Raw genomic sequence first — 24,171 nt, forward strand, 5'->3', positions numbered from 1 at the left:
AGTGTTTCACATCTTTACTGCCAACATTTTATTTTCAGGCCTTTATTCTAAATTATTCCTATGGCTTTTGTTAATATGTAAGGAAACATAGAATAGTGATTAAAGAGCATGGATTTTAGACAGAAGAGTCAGATAACCCCATATTTGGATCCTTACTCTGTTACTTAGAATCTATGGGTGTTCTGAAGTTAAGTTGCCTCATCTGAATAGTAGCACTTCATACAGTGATTGTGAGATTTAAATTTATGGCCCATGGAACACAGTACCTGGTACATAATAAGCATTCAGCAGAAGATTGTATTTACCATTAAGTAGCCTCCCTGTTCCACATCATTCTCCATTCTGCTTAGAATATGATTCTTTAAAACAAAATTCTAGCACTCTCCTGATAAAGAATTCTTTTATAGTAGTTCTTTATTGCCATTAGGATAATACCCAGATGACTTAACAAGGGTTTTTAAATGATCTTCTATTTAAATGGAAATGGATCCTGTTTTCCTCTTCAGCTTTCTCTTTTGCTCTCTCCTCCCTATTTGTGCCCTAGTTGCAATAAATTAACAGCCTCTCAAAAGTGTGTTCAGGCTTCTGAACATTTTGTGCCGTCAGATACCTTTCACTATAGCAAGATAAGTTTTAGTTGTTCAAAACTCAGCTTACATGTTACCATCTTTGGGAACCCTTCTGTGACTACTTTTAACTCTGGATTAGGCTTTCCAACATAGTACTCCTTATATCCTATTGCAGCTGCCTGTTCTCTTGTCTGTTTCCCCTAATGTATAATGAATCTTTGAAATTAGAGAAGGTCAAAGAATGTTGAGTTTTGGTTGTTGGATGTTCATCTGCAGGAACAATAAAGGTTTTAAAGACAGTGTTCTTTTTACTGTTCTGCAAAAAAATGAGCTTATTCTTCCAAATACTACACTCATTTTAGCAAGAGGAAATAAATGTGTGTAATTTTTTAAGTATCTTTATTTGGGATGTGAAGATCCCAAAAGGGAGTGAGTTCTGCCATCTGTTTAAAAAAAAAAAAAAAAGTAGCTTCAAGAACTTTAGTTTAATAGAGTACTCTTTAAAAGTGATTTCTATATCATCCGCCTTTGCTAATTTAATAACTCTTCATTACTATTTTAAATATCTATGTCATTCTGAATTATCTTCATGTGTCTTCCTCATTAGTACAAATATGAGCTCTGACATCAGACAGTCTGGTTTCAAACCCTTGCTAATAATGACTACTTCTAATCAATACAAATACTAAATTATGTAACAGTAAGCCCTTCAAACCAGTGCCCAACACATTTAGGTGCTTGATAAATTTAAATTTCCTTTTATACTTTTCAAATGTTTCACATTGAATGTTATATGGCCATCTAATTAAATTCTGTTCACTCATTCAATTTTAAATTAGAAAAAAAAATAAAAATAAAAAAAATAAAAAAATAAAAAAATAAATTAGAGCCCATCCTATTATGAAGGTCCCTCCATCTCAGCTCTCTTTGCTACAGTAAATACCAAAAATTTTGAATACTTAATTACTCTCTGATTGGTCTAATACCCTGATAGGATGTTAACTCTTTGAAGGCATGGACGGTCTTAAAATTATTTTTCTCCCATTGGTATTTTGCAGAGTGCTAAGAATATGGGAGAAATTCAATATATATTTGTTGCTTAATTGATTTTTTTCAGTGTGCTGCTGTGCTCCCTCACCATACTACCAACTAACATGTATTTAGGAAGATTAATAATTTTAGTATCAACCCAAGTAAACCATACTTATAAAGGAAAGTATGTTGGGAGAAACTATACTGAGCGTTCCTAAGCTAAATAGAATTGAGTGTTTGGGATTATCAGTTTTGCTGCCCCTTCCATTAGGATAACTAGGAAATAACTATATAATTTGGTTCCCAACAACAAAGTTGGTTTTATGAATTTCCTTAACAATAAACCAATTGGCTACTTTCCATTTATTATTTCTTCTGGATCATTTTTCTAGGAGATTGTAATTCATGTTTACAAATTTGAATGTGTCTTACAGGAGGATTTGTTGGTATTGAGGAAAACAGTGAAATCCTTTTTGGCTGTTTGCCAACAGTGCCTATCTAATGTTAATACTCCAGTGAAGGAACAGGTAAGAAATTATCAGTTAAGAGCTCTCAATAAAAAACAAATATACTGAATAATAAGATGTAATTTTTAATGGCAGTTTAGTGTACGAATCTGTCCCTAACATTTATGGAATCTGGAAAAGAGTATAGATGAATGAATATTTAATTTAACAAAGCAAGCTAACTAACTTGTTACAGGTCTTTTTACCTAGACAAGTATACTGTACTAATGATGTAGTTCCATAATTCCTAAGATTCCTAAGAATTCTGTCCTAAAACAGGGAGGTTTGGGGAGCTGGAAGAACTTCTCACACACACATGTAAACACTTCAGCCCACATGTCCAAACTCTGTCATTATCTCCTCAAACATCTGCCCTGGGGCCAACAAGTACACACACAGGTGATACAGTATGCGTAGGGAAGAGACTTGTGCAGGCTTTGGTAGCAGAATCAGGTCTCTTAGCGCAAGGAATCCCTGAGTCCCTGCACCTGAAAAGTAGGGGTATAAGTAGGTTTATCCCATCAATTCAATAGACTCTTCATTCCTTGGGTAGGGCAGCACAGCCCAAGGCAATACCATTTCCATGAAGTGATTTTGTGAGCTGTTTAATTATACTAGTCTGTTGGAAGTACTTTTATATAAAGTACTATTATATAAAACAAGATACTTTTTTTCATTTTTTTTATAATAATACTGGGATAGAAAATGGCTAGTTGGTCTAGTTAAAGAATACTGTAGTACTTACCCTTTGCTATCCCTTCTTACAAGTAGGTTATCACAGGTCTCTATTAAAGTTATCAGGATATAACTTTAAATGAGAACAGATATGGTCTTCCCTAAATCTTACTCTCTAAACCTTCTGAACCCCATCAGAGCTATCTGAAAGTACCTAGCTCAGGACATTTAAACCAAAAATTCAGTGTTTCTACATCATCACTGGTGATACTTCAAACTGTGGCCTCCATAAAATATATATACACTTTCTCCTGGATTCTCTTTATGCTCCCCTTTTCAAATGGCTCTTTCTAAGTATCTTTATGTAATTCATGATTGTGTAATCAGAGCATGAACTGCCATGATTCTCACTGGAGATGGATAGCCTAGTATACAACCATCTCCAAATACATACCAAAATTATGTTTTCCCATGGATATCAATATTTAGAAGGGGGTAAGTGAATGATTTTGAGTTATCAGAGTCCACAGTTATCCCACAACAAAATCATTTATAGTAAACTGATGACATAGGCTTATTTCATGCTATTCATTAAATAGGGCAAATTTGACAACATTAACTATAATACTTTTCTTTAGGGAAATTTTTTTTTTTTTTTTTTTTTAGGGAAATGTTTTGAAAGTTCCCTTCTGTGATTAAATTTGTTGGCAAGCTTTCAGATCCTGGTTTCTATATGAATGGTCTTAAATTCAGTTTTAAATGTTAGAGGGGTTTTGTTTTGTTTGTTTTGCATTCGATTTTTTTAAGGAAGAATCCTAAGAAAAAAGAAGAAGAAGAAGAATCCTAAGTAGTAGCTTTAAGGTTTAGAGTACTGCATTGTAATTTGTTTGGATAATATAGTTTGTCTTAAGTTTTATACTTATTATTTAATTAAGCAATATATGATTGATTTCTAACCTCTGTCATAATTTATTATATTAATTTCATATTTCCAGAGTTGGCTTTAAGTCATTTATTTTTTAAGTTGAAATCAGAATCTCTTGACTATTTTGAATTAATACAGCCAAGTAAAAGAAATAGACTATATTTAGGGAGAAAAAGTCTTAAATAGGACTAGTAGTATTTAATGAGAAAAAGTAATTTCATTAAGTTTGGAAATTAAATAGTTGAAATTTAAGTATTCTATTTGTGCTATGGTATTGTTATTGAGGTGCACTTAATTTAGTATGTTTTCATTAACATTGATCTGACTTGTAGTTGTATTTATATATTACTGATGAATTCCCTTTGCATTGCAGGCATTCATGTTACTCTGTGATCTTCTGATGATATTTAGCCACCAATTAATGACAGGTGGCAGAGAAGGTCTTCAGCCTTTGGTGTTTAATCCAGATACTGGACTCCAGTCTGAACTCCTCAGTTTTGTAATGGATCATGTTTTCATTGACCAAGATGAGGAGAACCAGAGCATGGGTATTTGTAGCTCTTATCTTGTCAATGTTGACCTTTTTTTTACCAACCCCAAAAGATATCAGGAAATAATTTAAATTCAGCTCTAAAAAAGTAGAATTTCTCTCTTTTAAAAGGGTACCTGGGTTGCTCAGTCTATTAAGTGACTCTTAAGTTTGGCTCAGGTCAAGATCTCAGGATCGTGAGATCAGGCAAGCCTCGGGCTCCATGCTTGGCGTGGACTCTGCTTAAGATTCTTTTTCTTTCTCTCTCTTTCTCTCTCTCTTTCTCAAAATATAAATAAAAATAGAGTTACTACATTCTTGTAGTTCAGAAACCAACAAGAATGAAAATGTACACAGTGAAGTCTCCCTCCTTTAGAACAGTACCTTAGAGGTCTTTCCCTGACACTACATATAGAGCTTCTTTATTCTTTTTCCAATAGCTACAAAGTAATTTATTGTTTATAGCATATTTTATGTTATCCACCTCCTATTGATGTTTGGCTCATTTCCAGTCTTCTGCTATTACAAATTATGCTATAATGAGTAATTGTGTACATTTGTTATTTCCCACATATGTAAAATATATATGCAGATAGTTATGTTTCTAATTGAACTATGTCCAGGTTCATAATTTTTCTAAAGGAAAACATCCAAGTTCCTTTCTATTCCTGAATAGTCATCATATATTACTTAAATTAACAAAATATAAGATATTAAGTATTAAAAGATTGTTATCAAACCTCACCAGTCAAAATTTTGCCAAACCTGCATAATAATAATGTAGCATAATTAGACCAAATAGAAATAATTGTAAATAAGTGTTGCTTAGCTTATTTGTGAAATAGATGAGTTAGGATCTGTAGCATATCTGATCTGTGGATCTACTTGGTGCTATTAGAGTATTTTTTACTTAACAGAACATTTTAGAAAACACTAAATTGTGAAACAAAGTCTCTATTTAGGGTCCATTTTAATCTCAGGAGATAAAATTTATTTACTACTTGTTTTAAGCAAAAAGATTTCCAACTTCTCAAAGCAATGGTGCTTCACAGCAGGACCAATTAGTAAAAAGGAAAGAGAGAAGTTGAGTAAGTTCTTCCATGATTATACACATGTGAAGAGGGAAAGAAAGAACACTCTGCAACTAAGGGCAAGCCAAGACGTGAGAAAGTGCACATTTTAACAAATGTGTCAACATCTGAAGCCTTGTGAAGAAATTTTTTCTAGGATTTAAAATAGACACACCAGTAGGGCCTGAGAATTAAAAAAAAAAAAAAAAAAAAAAAAAACACCTGAGGAAGAAACACTACTCATTTTGAAAGAATTTAATAGAAAGCTTTGTTTTAAAAATTGTGTATGTGTAGGGGCAGCTTGGGTGGTTTAGCATCCCAGTTGGTCAGTTAAGCGTCCAACTCTTGACTTCAGCTCAGATCTTGATCTCAGGGTCATGAATTAAAGCCCTGTATTTGCCACTCACCCAGTGTGGAGCCTACAGTTAAAATATATGTGTGTGTGTGTGCGTGCATGTGTGTGTGTGTGTGTGTGTGTAGATATAAATGGTTTGCAAAATATATCATGCTGATAATGTAACCATGTTAAGGACAAGCACTGAAAATTAACATCTCTATTTATTTCCATCACTCCCCACATATTTCCTTCTAAAAGAAAGCCTTTCCCTATATCTTAAAAATTTCCAGAAATTTCTTCTCTGTTGAAATACAGCTAGTAGCATATAAAGAATATTGAAATGAGAAGAGATAGCATTTTTAAGGTAAACAGACAACAGTATATTATAAAAATATAAGAAAAAAACTTATCTGTGGTTTGCTTATCTTAGTCTTTGTTATGACAGTTTCCTAGATGGTAAGAACCTTTGTACCTACTAAATGTTTAATAAGTGTATAACTAGGGCACCTGGGTGACTCAGTTGGTTAAGTGTCTGCCTCTAGCTCAGGTCATGATCCCAAGGTCCTAGGATCGAGTCCTGAATCAGGCTCCCTGCTCAGTGGGGGAGTCTGCTTCTCCCTCTCCCTCTGTTCCTCTTCCTGCTTATGCTTTCTCTTTTTTTCTCTCTCTCTCAAATGAGTAAATTAAAAAATCTTTTTTTTTTAAGTGTATAACAATAGCACCCTAAAATAATCAGTTCAGGTAACAGTTTTTATCTTACTTAAAACTGAATAGTACTGTTTGTAAAGTTATAAGTTGGTATTTGATTATACAGATTGTCTACATTGTTTTACCTTGGATGAAGAGCCAAAGTTCATAACCAATTTATTTTCTGTGGTTAGAGGGTGATGAAGAAGATGAAGCTAATAAAATTGAGGCCTTACATAAAAGAAGGAATCTACTTGCTGCCTTCAGCAAACTTATCATTTATGATATTGTTGACATGCATGCAGCTGCAGACATCTTTAAACACTACATGAAGGTATAGTTTCATAGTCTTATTTTTTTCCTTCCATCTAAGTGGTACAGAAATCTGGACTTAAAAATGAAAAGATAATAAACTAAATTGGCAGGTAACTATGTATTGTTGATGATTTTCTGATATATATAAGATTTCTCTCTTTTATAGCTTATAAGCTTTTCGTCAGTCTATACTATTATATCAACCCCATGAAGTAGAATATCTTCACATTTATTGAAAGAACATCTTATTTTCATGAGGTATAAAGCCTCTTGATCAACATGGAAGAAACCTAGTCTTTCTTATGACATCTCTTCAAGACATTTTTATAAATATGTCTGCTAAGTACCATGCCGCCTGCCAGGCACTAAAGTTACAAAGATTTTTAAAATTCCTGCTCTAGGGGCACCTGGGTGGCGCAGTCAGTTAAGCATCTGACTCTTAGTTTTGCCTCAGGTCATGATCTCTTGGGTCTTGGAGTTGAGCCCTGCAATTGGCTAGGGAGTCTGCTTGAAGACTCTCCCTCTGCCCCTCCCACTACTTGCACTCTCTGTCTTTCAAATAAATCTTTAAAAAAATAATAAAATTCCTGCTCTTAAGTAGTCTAAAGCTGAAGATTGTCAACAATTAGACAATTGTATTATATCGTATAATAGAGGTATGCATAGGGGTTTCGGGAAATACATAAGAGACACCCAACTCTAAAGAAATAGAAGGATTAATAGAAACTGCTTAGAAGTGACTTCTGAACTAAGTCCAAGATGATAAGCATAAATTAGTAAGCAAAGAAGTAGTGGGAGGACTTGTGGGCAGATTGAAGTTCATGGACAAAGACATAAAGGAATGTGAATTTTTGGGAGTAAATGCAAGTAATTTGATGTAGCCAGATAGATTGCTTATGAGATTGGAGCCAGAGGTGAGATTTAAAGAATGTGTCGCTAAACTATATGCTGTGTGAAGCCTAGATTTTTTCTTGAGGGGCGTTAAGAAGGTGTTGAAGGTTTTAAACCATTCTTTATAGGACGGGATTTTGATAGGTACCTACCTTCCTGGCTGTTTGCTCTGCTTTCCTTAAGCTCCATTTTGTTTCTGACCCTCCAAAAAAGTAGTGCTCAAAAATCTTTATGACAGGCACATCTGTTTTTGCCTTGTTCTTCTGTCACAAATAGTGTTTTGCCCATGTTCAGAATATTGCCCGCAAGCCGCATTGATTCACTCATTTGTGTCTTTATCCATGTTTAGTTACAGTCCAGTTCTAGTTGTGACATAGTAACTAATTCATCATATTTTGCTGAACAACTGCAGTATGAGCCCTGTGCTGATAGAAATCTTTAAAAAATGTGATTTCTGCATTAAGGAGCTTATAGAATGATAGAGAAACTGAAATACAAACATAATATTATGTAGCATGGTAATAATGAGTGGCTGCCTGTGTTCTATGCCATTTATGTTTGAGACACTGTTCTAAGGCTTGTACATATTTTCATTGATTTCAGTAATCCTTTTAGGTAGGAAATATCATCATTTACAGATAAGGTAATTAAAGCTCCAAGAGGTTAAGTAACCTTCAAAGGTCATTTAACTATTATAAGTAGCAAAGACGGAAATTTGATTCTAGGTTTGTCTAGCTTCAAAGCTTAGCTCTTCCCATTTGACCATAAAGCCTCAGCATGATTATTATAGTAGTAGATGTACAAATTACAAAGTAAGCATAAAACAGAGAGAGAGACTTAAGTGAAAGACACCTGAGAAGGCTTCCTAAAGTAATGTGTAAACACAGTTTGAGTGCATGAATATGACCTTACAATGGTTTTTCCTTTTTATCCCTTAACAGTACTGTGTTGGTTTCAAGAAATGAGCTTTATCCAAAACTTATTATCATCCTTAGCAATTTTTGCACCTCTGCTCATTATAAGCTTTAATTTTTTGAGAATATTCTAATAGTTATTTGATATTCTTTGTTTTATATCCTCAGTTTATGAGGCTTTTTGCCCCAGTTTTCCATGTGACCACTGCAAATATTAATTTATTGGAGATGTGCCTGTTGAACCACCTCAGTATATTAAGATATCGTTTTCTTTTTTACACCTCACATCATGGAAACATACCCATCTTTTTGAAAATTATAAAAGCCCAATTGCCAAGCTAATATACTCACTTCTTCACCTAGTTCATAGGTTTTTAGGCTTTAGCTTGGAAATAATATCCAGATTTAGTGGTTTTAAATAAGGTTTTTCCTAATTATTTACTCACAAGAAAAATTCTTAAAACCTGTGTCAAAAAAAATTTGAATTATAAAGAAATTAAATACTCAGTCACTATTGAAGAAGTCAGTGTTTTAATTTTTTATCTTAGAATAGTAATATATAGACATATTGGGGAGCAGGGAATGACATAGTACACAGAGGTATTAAATGAAAGGTCTGTTACACCAATCTACCTTTCCCCTTTATTTAGGTCCACTACCCACAGACAAGCAATTTTAAGTGTTTTGGTTTGGGACACCTGGGTGGCTCAGCGGTTGAGCGTCTGCCTTTGGCTCCGGGCGTGATCCTGGAGTCCCTGCTGCTTCTCCCTCTGCCTATGTCTTTGCCTCTCTCTGTGTCTCTCATAAATAAATAAATAAAATCTTTAAAAAAAAAAATAAGTGTTTTGGTTTTAGTTCTTTATGAAGTTTCTACCCACATTCGGTTTCTTTATTTGTCAACTTTAAAGTGCTATTGAAGCCATGTTACAAAGAATAAGGAATTTTATTTACATATGTCACTTCCTCCCCTCCTGGAATTCCTAGTTTTTCAGTGAATGTTAGTTACTTAATAATCTTAAATATCAAATGTGTATTCCTTCAACTTTAGACAGTATCTTTTATCTCTGATATGTTTAAGATGAAGAAATTAAACACTTCTGAGCTCCCCCTTTACATTCTTTCACCAGTTCACTATTTGTCTCATGAAATTTCAGTAATTTTAAATCTGTGTTTTCTTTCTTTTTCTCACAGTATTACAATGACTATGGTGATATTATTAAGGAAACACTGAGTAAAACCAGACAGATTGATAAAATTCAGTGTGCCAAGACCCTCATTCTCAGTTTACAGCAGGTAAGAAATCTGATGAAAAGAAAGAGTTAACGAGTACAATTAATGTTATTTAACACTTTTATGTGTTTAGTATGTCTTACTCATTTAAACTAGGTCATTGTATCAGTACATTACTATGGATACTTTATGATATAAAGACATGTGTTACAGGTCTTTTCTGTTGAAAGATAATCTTACAGTTCACATTTCAAATAGGTGAAATCCTAAAGTGATCTATTCTTGGACCAGATGAAATGCCAAACAAACTTAAAAAGTAATCATTTAAATAGAAAAATCTAAATATTTATTTTAAAAATATTTAATGAAGAAAGGGCAAAAATAGCATTCAAATAAGAAAATAAGTCACGTATGTTATGTAAATAAGAGTCCCTAATAAATGCCTAGCGAATTAATACAGAGATTTCAAGAGATGGGTGGGGCTATAGGTATGAGTATATAAACAAATACAGGGACTCCTGGGTGGCTCTGGCTGAGTGTATCTGCCTTTGCCTCAAGGTATGATCCTGGGATAGGGATGGAGTCCCCACATCCGGCTCCCTGCAGGGATAAGCTTGCTTATCCCTCTGCTGATGTCTCTGCCTCTCTCTCTCTTGTGTCTCTCTCATGAATAAATAAATCTTTAAAAATAAACTTAAATACATTTATACTTCAACACACTGAACAAATGTTAAATGAGTTCAGGGAAATATTCAATCTTATGTAACAGATCCTACAAATCAGTGACAAAGATAAATCCTGTAGAAAAGTAAGCAAGGAATATGAAAAGCGGGATGCCCAGGTGGCTCAGCGGTTGAGCAGTTGAGTGCCTTTGGCTCAGGGCATGATCCTGGAGTCCCAGGAGAGTCCCATTTCAGGCTCCCTGTGGGGAGCCTGCTTCTCCCTCTGCCTCTCTCTCTGTCTCATGAATAGATAAATAAAATCTTAAAAAAAAAAAAAAAAAGGAATATGAAAAGCCAGTTTTCAGAAGAGGAAACCTTAAAAACCAATAACCATATGAAAAGAGGCATAATTTCATTAATAATGAAATACAAGTTGAAACAAAGATATTTATCAGTTATGGGCAGATTAGCATGAATGTAGATGATTGTTAAAACCAGTGATTGGGACGCCTGGGTGGCTCAGCGGTTGAGTGTCTACTTCTGGCTCAGGGCGTGATCCTGAGGTCTGGGATCAGAGTCCCGCACTGAGCTCCTTATAGGGAGCCTGCTTCACCCTCTGCTTATGTCTCTGCCTCTCTCTGTGTCTCTCATGAATAAATAAATAAAATCTTAAAAAAAAATACCAATGATTGATAAAATTGTGGAGAAAAAGATCATTTGTAAAAGAAATTGCTTTTACCTTCTTGAAATATAATTTTGCAGGCTATTTCAAAATTGAAGATATATACTCCTTTTAAAAATCACTATTCTTGTTGCTAGGTATCTGCATCGGTACATGCAGGTACAACAGAGATATGTATGTAAAAGATGTTTTATTGCAGGAAGTCTGTAATGTTGAAAAATTGGAGACAGTCTAAATGTCCATTAGCAGAGGAATGGTTAAAGTGTGATACTCTGAAATAGCTAAAAGATTTTCAAAACAAAATATTAAGTGAAAAATAGCAAGTTTCAGAGAAAGAGGAACCTTCTTACACTTAGTGGGAATGTAAACTGGTGCAGCCACTCTGAAAAAACAGTATTATGGAGATTCTTCAAAAAGTTAAAAATTTTTAAAAATTTTTAAAAATTTAAAAAGTTAAAAATAGAACTACCATATGACCCAGCGATTGTACTTCTGTGTATTTACCAAAGAATATAAAAATACTAATTCAAAGAGATACATGTAACCTGATATCTATATTATATATATTATATATTATTATCAATAACAGCCAAATTATGGAAAGAGCCCAGATGTCCATTGACTGATGAATGGGTAAAGAAGATGTGGTATACACACACACACACACACACACACACACACACACACACAACAGAGTATTACTCATCTCCGAAAAGAATGAAATCTTGCTGTTTGCAAAATGATGTGGAAGGAGCCTAGAGACTGTTGTGCTAAGTGAAAATAGAGAAGGACAAATACCTATGACTTCTCTCATATATGGAATTTAAACAAAACAGATGAATATAGAGGGGAAAAAAGAAAAAAACAAAAACAGGGCAAGCCAAAAAACAAACTCTTAACGATAGAGAACAGACTGAGAATTACTGGAGGGGAGGTGGACAGGGGGATGGGCTAAACGTGTGATGGGTAGTAAAAAGGGCTCTTGGAATGAACACTGGGTGTTGTATGTAAGTGATGAATCACTAAATTCTACACCTAAAACTAATATTGCGCTGTATGTTAACTAACTGGAATTTAATTAAAATTTTGAAAAAGAAAATAATTTGCAAGTTTCAGGACAAAATACATAGTATAGTATCATTTATATTAAAAGTCTTACATATATATATTAATACGTCTAAACTGGTCTAGAAAACCTTGAAACTTAAACATTGTTTACTTGGAGAGAAGAATGCTAATGGGAAAGAGGAAGAAGAACTTTTATTTTTTATATTCCTTTAATTTTGCACAGAGATATATTTTCTTTGTATTCATTGTAAGTGTAAATTTTAAAATTTAAGGCTATTGTGTACAACCATCTCTGAAAACATTTAGAAGGTGAAGAATTTATAATTACCTGTGAATAAATTTGAAAATGTTTGGAAGAACTGCTGTTTCTAATTACAGCACTGTAAGTAGTTCAGGCCAATATGTTGCTGAAGAAAACTGAAAAGATGAACAACATAATTAATAGAAGTATTATTTTAATGGAATGGTATGATAAAAGTGAATTGAGAGATGGAAGATAAGGAAGTGAAAAAAACAAATGTAAAGAATACTTTTCAGGATTTTTGCCAAAAATATTCAAAACAATGTATTGATAGCTGGTATAGAAGATTGAGTTAAGAAGTTAGTTTTTTGTATTGGGGGGGGGTGTTTAAGATGCATGCATGTAGTAGAAGGAATAGTTAAGGATCAGGGCAGAGCAGTAAGCACAGGAGCTAAATTGCTGAATACGTAAAATGGAATGAGATCTAGTACATAAGGAGGGAGTTGCTTTAGAGGAAAGCCTGGACTATTAATCTCTCATAATAGGAGGGAAGAGAGATGTGTACAGATAAATTTAAGTTTCTGACCTTGGTGGTAGAATGATAGCTTTTATATTCTTTAGTACTTAAGGATATTCAGTTGTTGTTATTTTGACACAATATATGTAATGTGTGTGTAATTTATAAAACTCCTCCATCCAGCTTAAGAACTTTTTTGTATATTTTGATTTGGGGTGGGAAAACCACCCCATATATCCAAATGTCTTCTTTTACATAATGTTCTTGTCTAAGATATAATAAGTGAAAAAATAAAGTTCTGAACCCTATATTTCATATATTGCTGTCCCTATAAAAACAATAAAAAGAATACATGTTTATGAATACAAATATATTTCTATAAACATATTTCCTTTCCCCAGCCCAAAATATATTATCTTTTGTTAAAAAGAAAATTGGAGATTTTGGAGAAAGGGAACAATGTGGCTACAGTTCAATGCTAGAAGGGAAATAAATATTTTACCATATACCTTTTAAATATTTTTAAATTATATTACCTATTTTAATAATAAAATATTTCTTAGCTGTAGGTTTTTTCCTCTTTTTTTCTTTCAATCAGTTGTTTAATGAACTTGTTCAAGAGCAAGGTCCCAACCTAGATAGGACATCTGCCCATGTCAGCGGCATTAAAGAGTTGGCACGTCGCTTTGCCCTAACATTTGGACTGGATCAGATCAAGACACGAGAAGCAGTTGCCACACTTCACAAGTGAGTGAGCTGAATAAATACTTTCTGTTTTAGAGAATCTGGTTTCCTGAATTTAACTGAAATAGCTGTTATTTGACCCATAGTGGAAAATGATAAAATTTTTAAGTTATAAGTACTTTACAGATTGTGTAGTCTGGTGAGTCTCAACTGGGAGGGCCTTTTTAATTTGAAAAACACTTTGCTGCCTATTTTTTCAACTTACAAAGTAAAGAAATTAAAGTTTAACAAAATATTCTTATCTAGGCTGTCAGAATGTTATGGGAGACAAGGGTTTAAAAACACTGTGCAATACTGATTTGGTCTTTCACTTATTTCATAACTGAAAATTGAATGACAGAAAAAGTTAAATACCTCACACAGCTGTTTGATACCATGACCAATTCTGAGAACCAAATTTGCTGATAATCTAACTACCTTTCCAGGGTATTGTGCTACCCCTACAAGGTGCACATAAGAATTTAGCTTTGTTTAACAACTTAAAGTTTTTTACTATAAATAATAGAAATATTATTAGGTACATATGTCCTACAAATTAACATTGTTTTACACTTCAAATTTATCAAATTTATTAGATTTTATTATATTCAGTGATGATTTTCCTGCCTACCCAACTTTGAAATTCTAGTCCATTTAGAGAACTATACCACCTACCTGGAAAAATAAGGTGATACTTATCTTTTACTTCAGGGATGGCATAGAATTTGCCTTTAAATACCAAAATCAGAAAGGACAAGAATATCCGCCTCCTAATCTGGCTTTCCTGGAAGTACTGAGTGAATTCTCTTCTAAACTTCTTCGGCAGGACAAAAAGACTGTGTAAGTTGTTTTTATCATGATACCCTTGTAATTTTAATCTTTTTTTTTGAAAAATGTTAATCATCTAGATGTAATTACTGTTGATAGCATAAGCTCTAATAGTTAAGGAACTATAGTTTTCTTTCAAGCGTTTATACAGTTCTTTTTTTGCTTGCCTTTAGTACTCTGGAATTAAATAAGGGAAATGATTTCTTACTCTACAACTCAAAGAAGTAAGGACATTGACTTAGCCTTTGTGTAACCCATTCTTTCTTCCTTTTATATTAACATATTTTAATTTTATAAGTGACCCTTGAACAGCATGGGTTAGGGACATCAACCCCCTCACAATCGAAAATCGTATAGAACTTTTTTTTTAATTTAAAATAAATGAAAAGCGTATTCATTAGGTTTTAAATTTCAAACTTCTTTTTTTATTTCATTTTTAAATTTTTATTATTGAAGTATAGTTAACATACAATGTTATATTAGTTTCAGGAGTACCAACACAGTGTGACTCGACAGTTCTATACATTACTCAGTGCTCACCATAATAAGTGTAATAGTTATGTCTGTCGTCATACAACATCATTACAGTATTATTGACTATGTCCTCTCTGCTGTACTACATGTAAGTTTTGACTTCCCAAAAACTTAACCTTTAATAGCCTACTACTGACTGTAAACCTTATTGATAACAGTCAACATATTTCATGTTACACATATTATATGCTATATTCTTACAATAAAGTAAGCTAGAGAAAAGAAAATGTTAAAGTCATGAAGAAAGAAATATATTAGCATGGTGTATTTTTCAAAAGAAATCCACATATAAGTGGACCTGCACAATTCAAACTCACATTCAAAGGTAAACCGCATTTTTTATTTGACTTGGTTCAAGAAGATTTTCTTTTTCAGCAGTTTAAATAATATATGCAATTTTTCATTAAAAAAAATATTGATGGGATCCTGAATTTTAAAAATTGGTAGGAGGGTCAGTCAGTTGTAATAATAAGCTAAATGAACAGAAATTTGGAGCGACAGTGAAAAATTTTATAAATATGAGTGCTAATTCTAAGGAAAGATGTCGACTTCATGTTGGTCAGAAAATATTTATTAAGCCCCTCATCTGGTCAAGTAACGTTCTATGGCTGTTGTTCTAGTAAGGCCAGACAGTGAACAATGCAAAGTGTCTGCCCCTAGAAAGCTTTTGATTTGATGCAGAGAGACACAACATAAATATAGGAACAAGAGTCTCGGGATCCCTGGGTGGCGCAGTGGTTTGGCGCCTGCCTTTGGCCCAGGGCTTGATCCTGGAGACCCAGGATCGAATCCCACATTGGGCTCCTGGTGCATGGAGCCTGCTTCTCCCTCTGCGTATGTCTCTGCCTCTCTCTCTCTCTCTCTCTCTGTGACTATCATAAATAAATTTAAAAAAAATTAAAAAAAAAAAAAAGGAACAAGAGTCTCAGGCACTGAAATAGAATAATGTAATAGAGAACAAGTGATATTGGGATTTGTGGGGGTGAGGTGGTTTGAAAACTTTTTTTATATAGGCATTTACAGGTATACATTTTACACTGAGCATTACCTTAACTGCATCTCATAGATCTGGTAGCTTGCATTTTTGTTTTCATTCATCTCAAAGTATTTTTTTTTCATTTCCCTTGTATATTATTTTATCTATTGGTTATTAAGGAATATTTTGTTTAGTTTCCCCATATTTGTGAATTTCCCAATTTTATTTCCATTATTGATTTCTAATTTCATTCCATTGTGATTGAGAACATGCTTTGTATAATTTCAGTCCTTTCAAATTTATTGAGGCTTGTTTTACAGACCAACATATTTGCAGAATGTTTCACGTATACTTGGTAATATGTATTTTTCGGCTGATGTTGAGTTACGGTATTGAGATAGCTATTAGGTCACATGGCTTATAATTTTGGTGTTTTTTTTAATACTGCTCAAGTCTTCTATTTCTTTGTTAATATTTTGTCTAGTTGTTCTATCCATTATTGAAAGTGGGGTATTGGAGTCTCCCCAACTATTATTTCTGAGATTTTATTTTTCCTTTCAATTCTGTCACTTTTTGCTCCGTATATTTTGGAGCTAGCTCTGTTGTTCAGTATACATGTTTATAATTGTTATGTCTTCTTGATGGATTGACTCTTAGATATCATTATAAAATGTCCTTCTCTGTCTCTAGTAACTTTGGTCTTAAAACTTATTTTGTCTTGGGGTGCCTGGGTGGCTCAGTCTATTGATTTCCCCTGCTCCGGTCACGATCCCAGAGTCCCAGGATCAAGCTTGGCATCAGGCTACCTGCCCAGTGGGGTCAGCTTCTCCCACTCTCTCTGCTCTTCCCCCTGCTTATGCCCAATCACTCTCGCTCTCTCTTACTCACTCTCAAAGAAATAAAATCTTTTAAAAATATATATATATATTTGTCTGATACTATTGTAACCATTCCAGCTGTATTTCAGTTACTGTTTGCATGGCATACCTTTTTTTCCATCCTTTCACTTTCTGCCTTTTTATCTTTGAATCTAAAATGTGTTTCTAATAGATAACATGTAGTTGGATCATTTTTTGTGTGTGTTTTTTTTAATCCAGTTTATGCCATTATACTGTTTTTTATAGCTCTTTGTTTTTTTCCTCCTTTCCTGCTTTATTTTAAATGAAGTGGATATTTTCTAGCATAACATTTTACTTTCTTCAAAAAATACTTAATTATACTTTTTTAGTTATTTCCTTAGTGGGTTTTTTGTATTTGTTTTCTTTTTTTTGGGGGGGGGGTAGGCCTTAAAATGTGCATCTTACCAAAATTTCTTTAAATTTATTCTAAGGAAGTATAAAAGCTTTACTCCTATATAGCTCCATTTCTGTTTTCCCCCTTTGGTGTCATTATTGTTACACAAACTACATCTAAATATGTTATATACCCAACAATACATTATAATTTTTACTTGATATAATTGTATGTCTTTTAAATACACTGAAAGAAGAAATGGAGTCAAGTATATATTTATTATAGAGTTTGTTATAATAACCTTCTTATTTACCATTTCTCTTCATTTCTTCCTGTGGATTTGAAATATCTGACATCATTTCCTTATGCTAATACATCTTTGCTCCCACCTACTTCCTTTTGTGTTTACTGTCAAATATATTACATTTCTCTGTTATTAGCTCAACAATATAGTAATACATATTGGTTTTATATAATTGCTATTTAAATTGGTGAAAAGAATAAATATGCAATTATATTGTCCTTTTTTTTTTTTTTTTTTTTATTGGTGTTCAATTTACTAACATACAGAATAACCCCCAGTGTCCGTCACCCATTCACTCCCACCCCCCGCCCACCTCCCCTTCCAACACCCCTAGTTCGTTTCCCAGAGTTAGCAGTCTTTACGTTCTGTCTCCCTTTCTGATATTTCCCACACATTTCTTCCCCCTTCCCTTATATTCCATTTCACTATTATTTATATTCCCCAAATGAATGAGAACATATAATGTTTGTCCTTCTCCGACTGGCTTACTTCACTCAGCATAATACCCTCCAGTTCCATCCACGTTGAAGCAAATGGTGGGTATTTGTCATTTCTAATAGCTGAGTAATATTCCATTGTATACATAAACCACATCTTCTTTATCCATTCATCTTTCGTTGGACACCGAGGCTCCTTCCACAGTTTGGCTATCGTGGCCATTGCTGCTATAAACATCGGGGTGCAGGTGTCCCGGCGTTTCACTGCATCTGTATCTTTGGGGTAAATCCCCAGCAGTGCAATTGCTGGGTCGTAGGGCAGGTGTATTTTTAACTCTTTGAGGAACCTCCACACAGTTTTCCAGAGTGGCTGCACCAGTTCACATTCCCACCAACAGTGTATGAGGGTTCCCTTTTCTCCACATCCTCTCCAACATTTGTTGTTTCCTGCCTTGTTAATTTTCCCCATTCTCACTGGTGTGAGGTGGTATCTCATTGTGGTTTTGATTTGTACTTCCCTGATGGCAAGTGATGCAGAGCATTTTCTCATGTGCATGTTGGCCATGTCTATGTCTTCCTCTGTGAGATTTCTGTTCATGTCTTTTGCCCATTTCATGATTGGATTGTTTGTTTCTTTGGTGTTGAGTTTAAGAAGTTCTTTATAGATCTTGGAAACTAGCCCTTTATCTGATATGTCATTTGCAAATATCTTCTCCCATTCTGTAGGTTGTCTTTGAGTTTTGTTGACTGTATCCTTTGCTGTGCAAAAGCTTCTTATCTTGATGAAGTCCCAATAGTTCATTTTTGCTTTTGTTTCTTTTGCCTTCGTGGATGTATCTTGCAAGAAGTTACTATGGCCGAGTTCAAAAAGGGTGTTGCCTGTGTTCTTCTCTAGGATTTTGATGGAATCATGTCTCACATTTAGATCTTTCATCCATTTTGAGTTTATCTTTGTGTATGGTGAAAGAGAGTGGTCTAGTTTCATTCTTCTGCATGTGGATGTCCAATTTTCCCAGCACCATTTATTGAAGAGACTGTCTTTCTTCCAATGGATAGTCTTTCCTCCTTTATCGAATATTAGTTGCCCATAAAGTTCAGGGTCCACTTCTGGGTTCTCTATTCTGTTCCATTGATCTATGTGTCTGTTTTTGTGCCAGTACCACACTGTCTTGATGACCACAGCTTTGTAGTATAAGCTGAAATCTGGCATTGTGATGCCCCCAGATATGGTTTTCTTTTTTAAAATTCCCCTGGCTATTCGGGGTCTTTTCTGATTCCACACAAATCTTAAAATAATTTGTTCTAACTCTCTGAAGAAAGTCCATGGTATTTTGATAGGGATTGCATTAAACGTGTAAATTGCCCTGGGTAACATTGACATTTTCACAATATTAATTCTGCCAATCCATGAGCATGGAATAATTTTCCATCTCTTTGTGTCTTCCTCAATTTCTTTCAGAAGTGTTCTATAGTTTTGAGGGTATAGATCCTTTACCTCTTTGGTTAGGTTTACTCCTAGGTATCTTATGCTTTTGGGTGCAGTTGTAAATGGGATTGACTCCTTAATTTCTCTTTCTTCAGTCTCATTGTTAGTGTATAGAAATGCCACTGATTTCTGGGCATTCATTTTATATCCTGCCACGCTACCAAATTGCTGTATGAGTTCTAGCAATCTTGGGGTGGAGGCTTTTGGGTTTTCTATGTAGAGTATCATGTCATCGGCGAAGAGGGAGAGTTTGACTTCTTTGCCAATTTGAATGCCTTTAATGTCTTTTTGTTGTCTGATTGCTGAGGCTAGGACTTCCAGTACTATGTTGAATAGCAGTGGTGACAGTGGACATCCCTGTCTTGTTCCTGATGTTAGGGGAAAGGCTCCCAGTGCTTCCCCACTGAGAATGATATTTGCTGTGGGCTTTTCGTAGATGGCTTTTAAGATGTCAAGGAATGTTCCCTGTATCCCTACACTCTGAAGAGTTTTGATCAGGAATGGATGCTGTATTTTGTCAAATGCTTTCTCCGCATCTAATGAAAGGATCATATGGTTCTTGGTTTTTCTCTTGCTGGTATGATGAATCACATTGATTGTTTTACGGGTGTTGAACCAGCCTTGTGTCCCAGAGATAAATCCTACTTGGTCATGGTGAATAATTTTCTTAATGTACTGTTGGATCCTATTGGCTAGTATGTTGTTGAGAATTTTTGCATCCAATGTTCATCAGGGATATTGGTCTGTAATTCTCCTTTTTGGTGGGGTCTTTGTCTGGTTTTGGAATTAAGGTGATGCTGGCCTCATAGAACAAATTTGGAAGTACTCCATCTCTTTCTATCTTTCCAAACAGCTTTAGTAGAATAGGTATGATTTCTTCTTTAAACGTTTGATCGAATTTCCCTGGGAAGCCATCTGGCCCTGTACTTTTTTGTCTTGGGAGGTTTTTGATGACTCCTTCAATTTCCTCCCTGGTTATTGGCCTGTTAAGGTTTTCTATTTCTTCCTGTTCCAGTTTTGGTAGTTTGTGGCTATCCAGGAATGCGTCCATTTCTTCTAGATTGCCTAATTTATTGGCGTATAGCTGTTCATAATATGTTTTTAAAAACTTTTGTATTTCCTTGGTGTTGGTAGTGATCTCTCCTTTCTCATTCATGATTTTATTAATTTGAGTCTTCTCTCTCTTCTTTTTAATAAGGTTGGCTAATGGTTTATCTATCTTCTTAATTCTTTCAAAGAACCAACTCCTGGTTTTGTTGATCTGTTCCACAATTCGTCTGGTCTCGATTTCGTTGAGTTCTGCTTGAATCTTTATTAACTCTCTTCTTCTGCTGGGTGTAGGATCTATTTGCTGTTTTTTCTCTAGCTCCTTTAGGTGTAAGGTTAGCTTTTGTATTTGAGTTCTTTCCAGTTTTTGAATGGATGCTTGTATTGCGATGTATTTCCCCCTCAGGACTGCTTTTGCTGCATCCCAAAGATTTTGAATGGTTGTATCTTCATTCTCATTAGTTTCCATGAATCTTTTTAATTCTTCCTTAATTTCCTGGTTGACCCTTTCATCTTTTAGCAGGATGGTCCTTAACCTCCACGTGTTTGAAGTCCTTCCAAACTTCTTGTTGTGATTTAGTTCTAATTTCAAGGCATTATGGTCTGAGAATATGCAGGGGACGATCCCAATCTTTTGGTATTGGTTCAGACCCAATTTGTGACCCAGTATGTGGTCTATTCTGGAGAAGGTTCCATGTACACTTGAGAAGAATGTGTATTCAGTTGAGTTTGGATGTAAAGTTCTGTAGATATCTGTGAAATCCATCTGGTCCAGAGTATCATTTAAAGCTCTCGTTTCTTTGGGGATGTTGTGTTTAGAAGACCTATCGAGTGTAGAAAGTGCTAGATTGAAGTCACCAAGTATACGTGTATTATTATCTAAGTATGTCTTAACCTTGGTTATTAATTGATTGATATATTTGGCAGCTCCCACATTCGGGGCATATATATTGAGGATTGTTAAGTCCTCTTGTTGGATAGATCCTTTAAGTATGTTATAGTGTCCCTCTTCATCTCTCACTACAGTCTTTGGGGTAAATTTTAATTTATCTGATATAAGGATGGTTACCCCTGCTTTCTTTTGAGGACCATTTGAATATTAAATAGTTCTCCAACCTTTTATTTTCAGGCTGTAGGTGTCCTTCTGTCTAAAATGAGTCTCTTGTAGACAGCAAATAGATGGGTCCTGCTTTTTTATCCAGTCTGAAACCCTGCGCCTTTTGATGGGGTCATTAAGCCCATTCACGTTCAGAGTTACTATTGAAAGATATGAGTTTCATATGAGTCCTCATGATATCTATTCAGTCCTTGTTTTTGTGGATTGTTCCACTGGACTTCGTCTTAAAGGGGAATTTTAAGAGTCCGCCTTAAAATTTCTTGCAGAGTTGGTTTGGGGGTCACATATTCTTTCAATTCCTGCCTGTCTTGGAAGCTCTTTCTCTCTCCTTCCATTCTGAATGAGAGCCGTGCTGGATAAAGTATTCTTGGTTGCATGTTTTTCTCATTTAGGACCCTGGCCTGCCAGGTCTCTGTGGAGAGGTCTGCTGTTACTCTAATACTCCTCCCCATAAAAGTCAGGGATTTCTTGTCTCTTGCTGCTTTAAGGATCTTCTCTTTATCTTTGGAATTTGCAAGCTTAACTATTAAATGTCGAGGTGTTGAACGGTTTTTATTGACTTTAGGGGGGATCTCTCTATTTCCTGGATCTGAATGCCTGTTTCCCTTCCCAGATTAGGAAAGTTTTCAGCTATGATTTGTTAAAATACATATTCTGGACCTCTGTCCCTTTCGGCGCCCTCGGGAACCCCAATTAAACGTAGGTTTTTCTTCCTCAGGCCGTCGTTTATTTCCCTTAATCTGTCTTCATGGTCTTTTAATTGTCTGTCTCTTTTTTCCTCATTTTCCCTCTTTGCCGTCAACTTGTCTTCTATGTCACTCACCCATTCTTCCACCTCGTTAACCCTCATCGTTAGGACTTCTAGTTTGGATTGCATCTCATTCAATTGATTTTTAATTTCTGCCTGATTGGATCGAAATTCTGCAGTCATGAAGTCTCTTGAGTCCTTTATGCTTTTTTCTAGAGCCACCAGTAGCTGTATAATAGTGCTTCTGAACTGGCTTTCTGACATTGAATTGTAATCCAGATTTTGTAACTCTGTGGGCGAGAGGAGTGTTTCTGATTCTTTCTTTTGAGGTGAGGTTTTCCTTCTAGTCATTTTGCTCAGTGCAGAGTGGCCAAAAACAAGTTGTATTGGGAAAAGGAGAAAAAGGAGAGAAAGAAGGGAAAAAAAGAGAAAAAGAAAAAAAGGAAGAAAAAAGAAGAAAAAGAGAAAGGAAAAATGGTGGGGGAAGCAAACAGAAATCAAAAAGCAAAAAAAAAAACAAAAACAAAACACGGGGGAGTATCTTCTGATTCTGTATGCTTTAAGTCCCTTGACTTCCCCTGGAACTTGGCCGTCTAGCTGGTCTTCTGGGGGAGGGGCCTGTTGTGCTGATTTTCAGGTGTTAGCACATGGGGGAGCTGCTCTGCCTCTTGCCTGGTGCAGGGCTCAGTGGGGGTTGTTTACCCAGTTAGGCCCTAGGAGGATCAACCGCAGTGGCACCGGCCAGCTCTGGAGCCCTGGATTCAGCTCCCGCAGTAACTCCGGATCTCTCCGTCTGCAGGGCCTGGATGCTTTGGGGTCGGGGCTGCTGATCTGCTCAGCTTGGGCAGGAGCGTCCTTGCTGTCCTGGGCCCTCCCGGCCTCTGCCTGTCCCGGTTGAGGCCAGATCTGGGCGTTGTCCCCGGCGCCCTGTGCTCACGGGTCTGCGCTGTTGGATTCGCGCTCCCGGCCGGGAAGCCCCCTCCCCGCGGAGCCACCGCCCGAGCCCCTCCTAGCTGCTCCCAGGTCCTGCCATGCGCTTGCTGCAGCCCTTTAAGGAGCTCGGTGCACTCTCCCTGGGGCGAAGGTGTCTGTTAGTGTCCCAGGGAGCCTGAGGGCATCCCTGCCCTCCTGGGTCCTGCTCTAACTCCCTGTGAGACCCTTTCTGTCCGGGAAGATTGGTGATGCTCCTGCTTCTCCGGGACGGTGCTTTTCTCTGCTGGGGGCACTCGCCCGGCCTTAGCCCGGCTCCTTGCGGGGCCCCTCCCCCTTGGATGCCTTTTGTTTCTTTATTTCTTTTTCTCCGTCTTCCTACCTTGATAGAAGTGTGAACTCTTCTCACTGTAGCATTCCAGGTGTTCTCTCTTGAAATCTCAGGCCGAATTCGTAGATTTTCAGGATGATTTGAAGGTTATCTAGGTAATTTGGTGGGGACAGGTGACTTGGGGACCCTACTCTTTCGCCATCTTGCCCCTCCCTCTTCATTCTTTATATATATTTTTAGTTCTTTGAATATTTTTAAATAATAGCTTTATAACCTTTATGGACCACCATTTTTATCGCTCATTTTTTACTGCTTTATATAGGTCACACTTCCCTATTTATTTGAATGTCTCATAATTTTTTGTTGAAAACTGAACAGTTTTGATAATGTTGCACGTAGGATATATTGTGAAATAATTTAGCTACTCATGATACTGATTTGCTGTGCCCCTAGATATTGATGTTGTTTGATCATTTGTTTAAAGACTTGGATGAACAAACTCTTTGAAGTCTGTTTCTCTTGCAGTGTGCATGCAGTCTCTGCTGTCCCTACTCAGATTTTTTTCCTCTTGTTTATCATTTGGCTTAAATACCTAGGAGTCACCCCTATATCAGCATTAGACTCATT

General features: G+C 35.6%; 1 protein-coding gene across 11 annotated transcripts in view; it reads left to right on the forward strand.

The window, feature by feature from the left end:
* The window catches only part of STAG1 (STAG1 cohesin complex component), a 393,663-nt gene that overhangs the window by 351,809 nt on the left and 17,683 nt on the right, over positions 1-24,171 (forward strand). For all 11 annotated transcript variants that reach the window (XM_072792608.1, XM_072792615.1, XM_072792616.1 and 8 more), the window contains 6 exons: positions 2,036-2,128; positions 4,081-4,255; positions 6,525-6,664; positions 9,642-9,743; positions 13,449-13,597; positions 14,285-14,413. In XM_072792608.1, the coding sequence (XP_072648709.1) occupies positions 2,036-2,128; positions 4,081-4,255; positions 6,525-6,664; positions 9,642-9,743; positions 13,449-13,597; positions 14,285-14,413 (788 nt within the window). The remainder of the gene's footprint in view (positions 1-2,035; positions 2,129-4,080; positions 4,256-6,524; positions 6,665-9,641; positions 9,744-13,448; positions 13,598-14,284; positions 14,414-24,171) is intronic.

The sequence above is a fragment of the Canis lupus genome, chromosome 22 (genome assembly GCF_048164855.1).
Source record: "Canis lupus baileyi chromosome 22, mCanLup2.hap1, whole genome shotgun sequence".
In the NCBI taxonomy this organism is placed as follows: domain Eukaryota; kingdom Metazoa; phylum Chordata; class Mammalia; order Carnivora; family Canidae; genus Canis; species Canis lupus.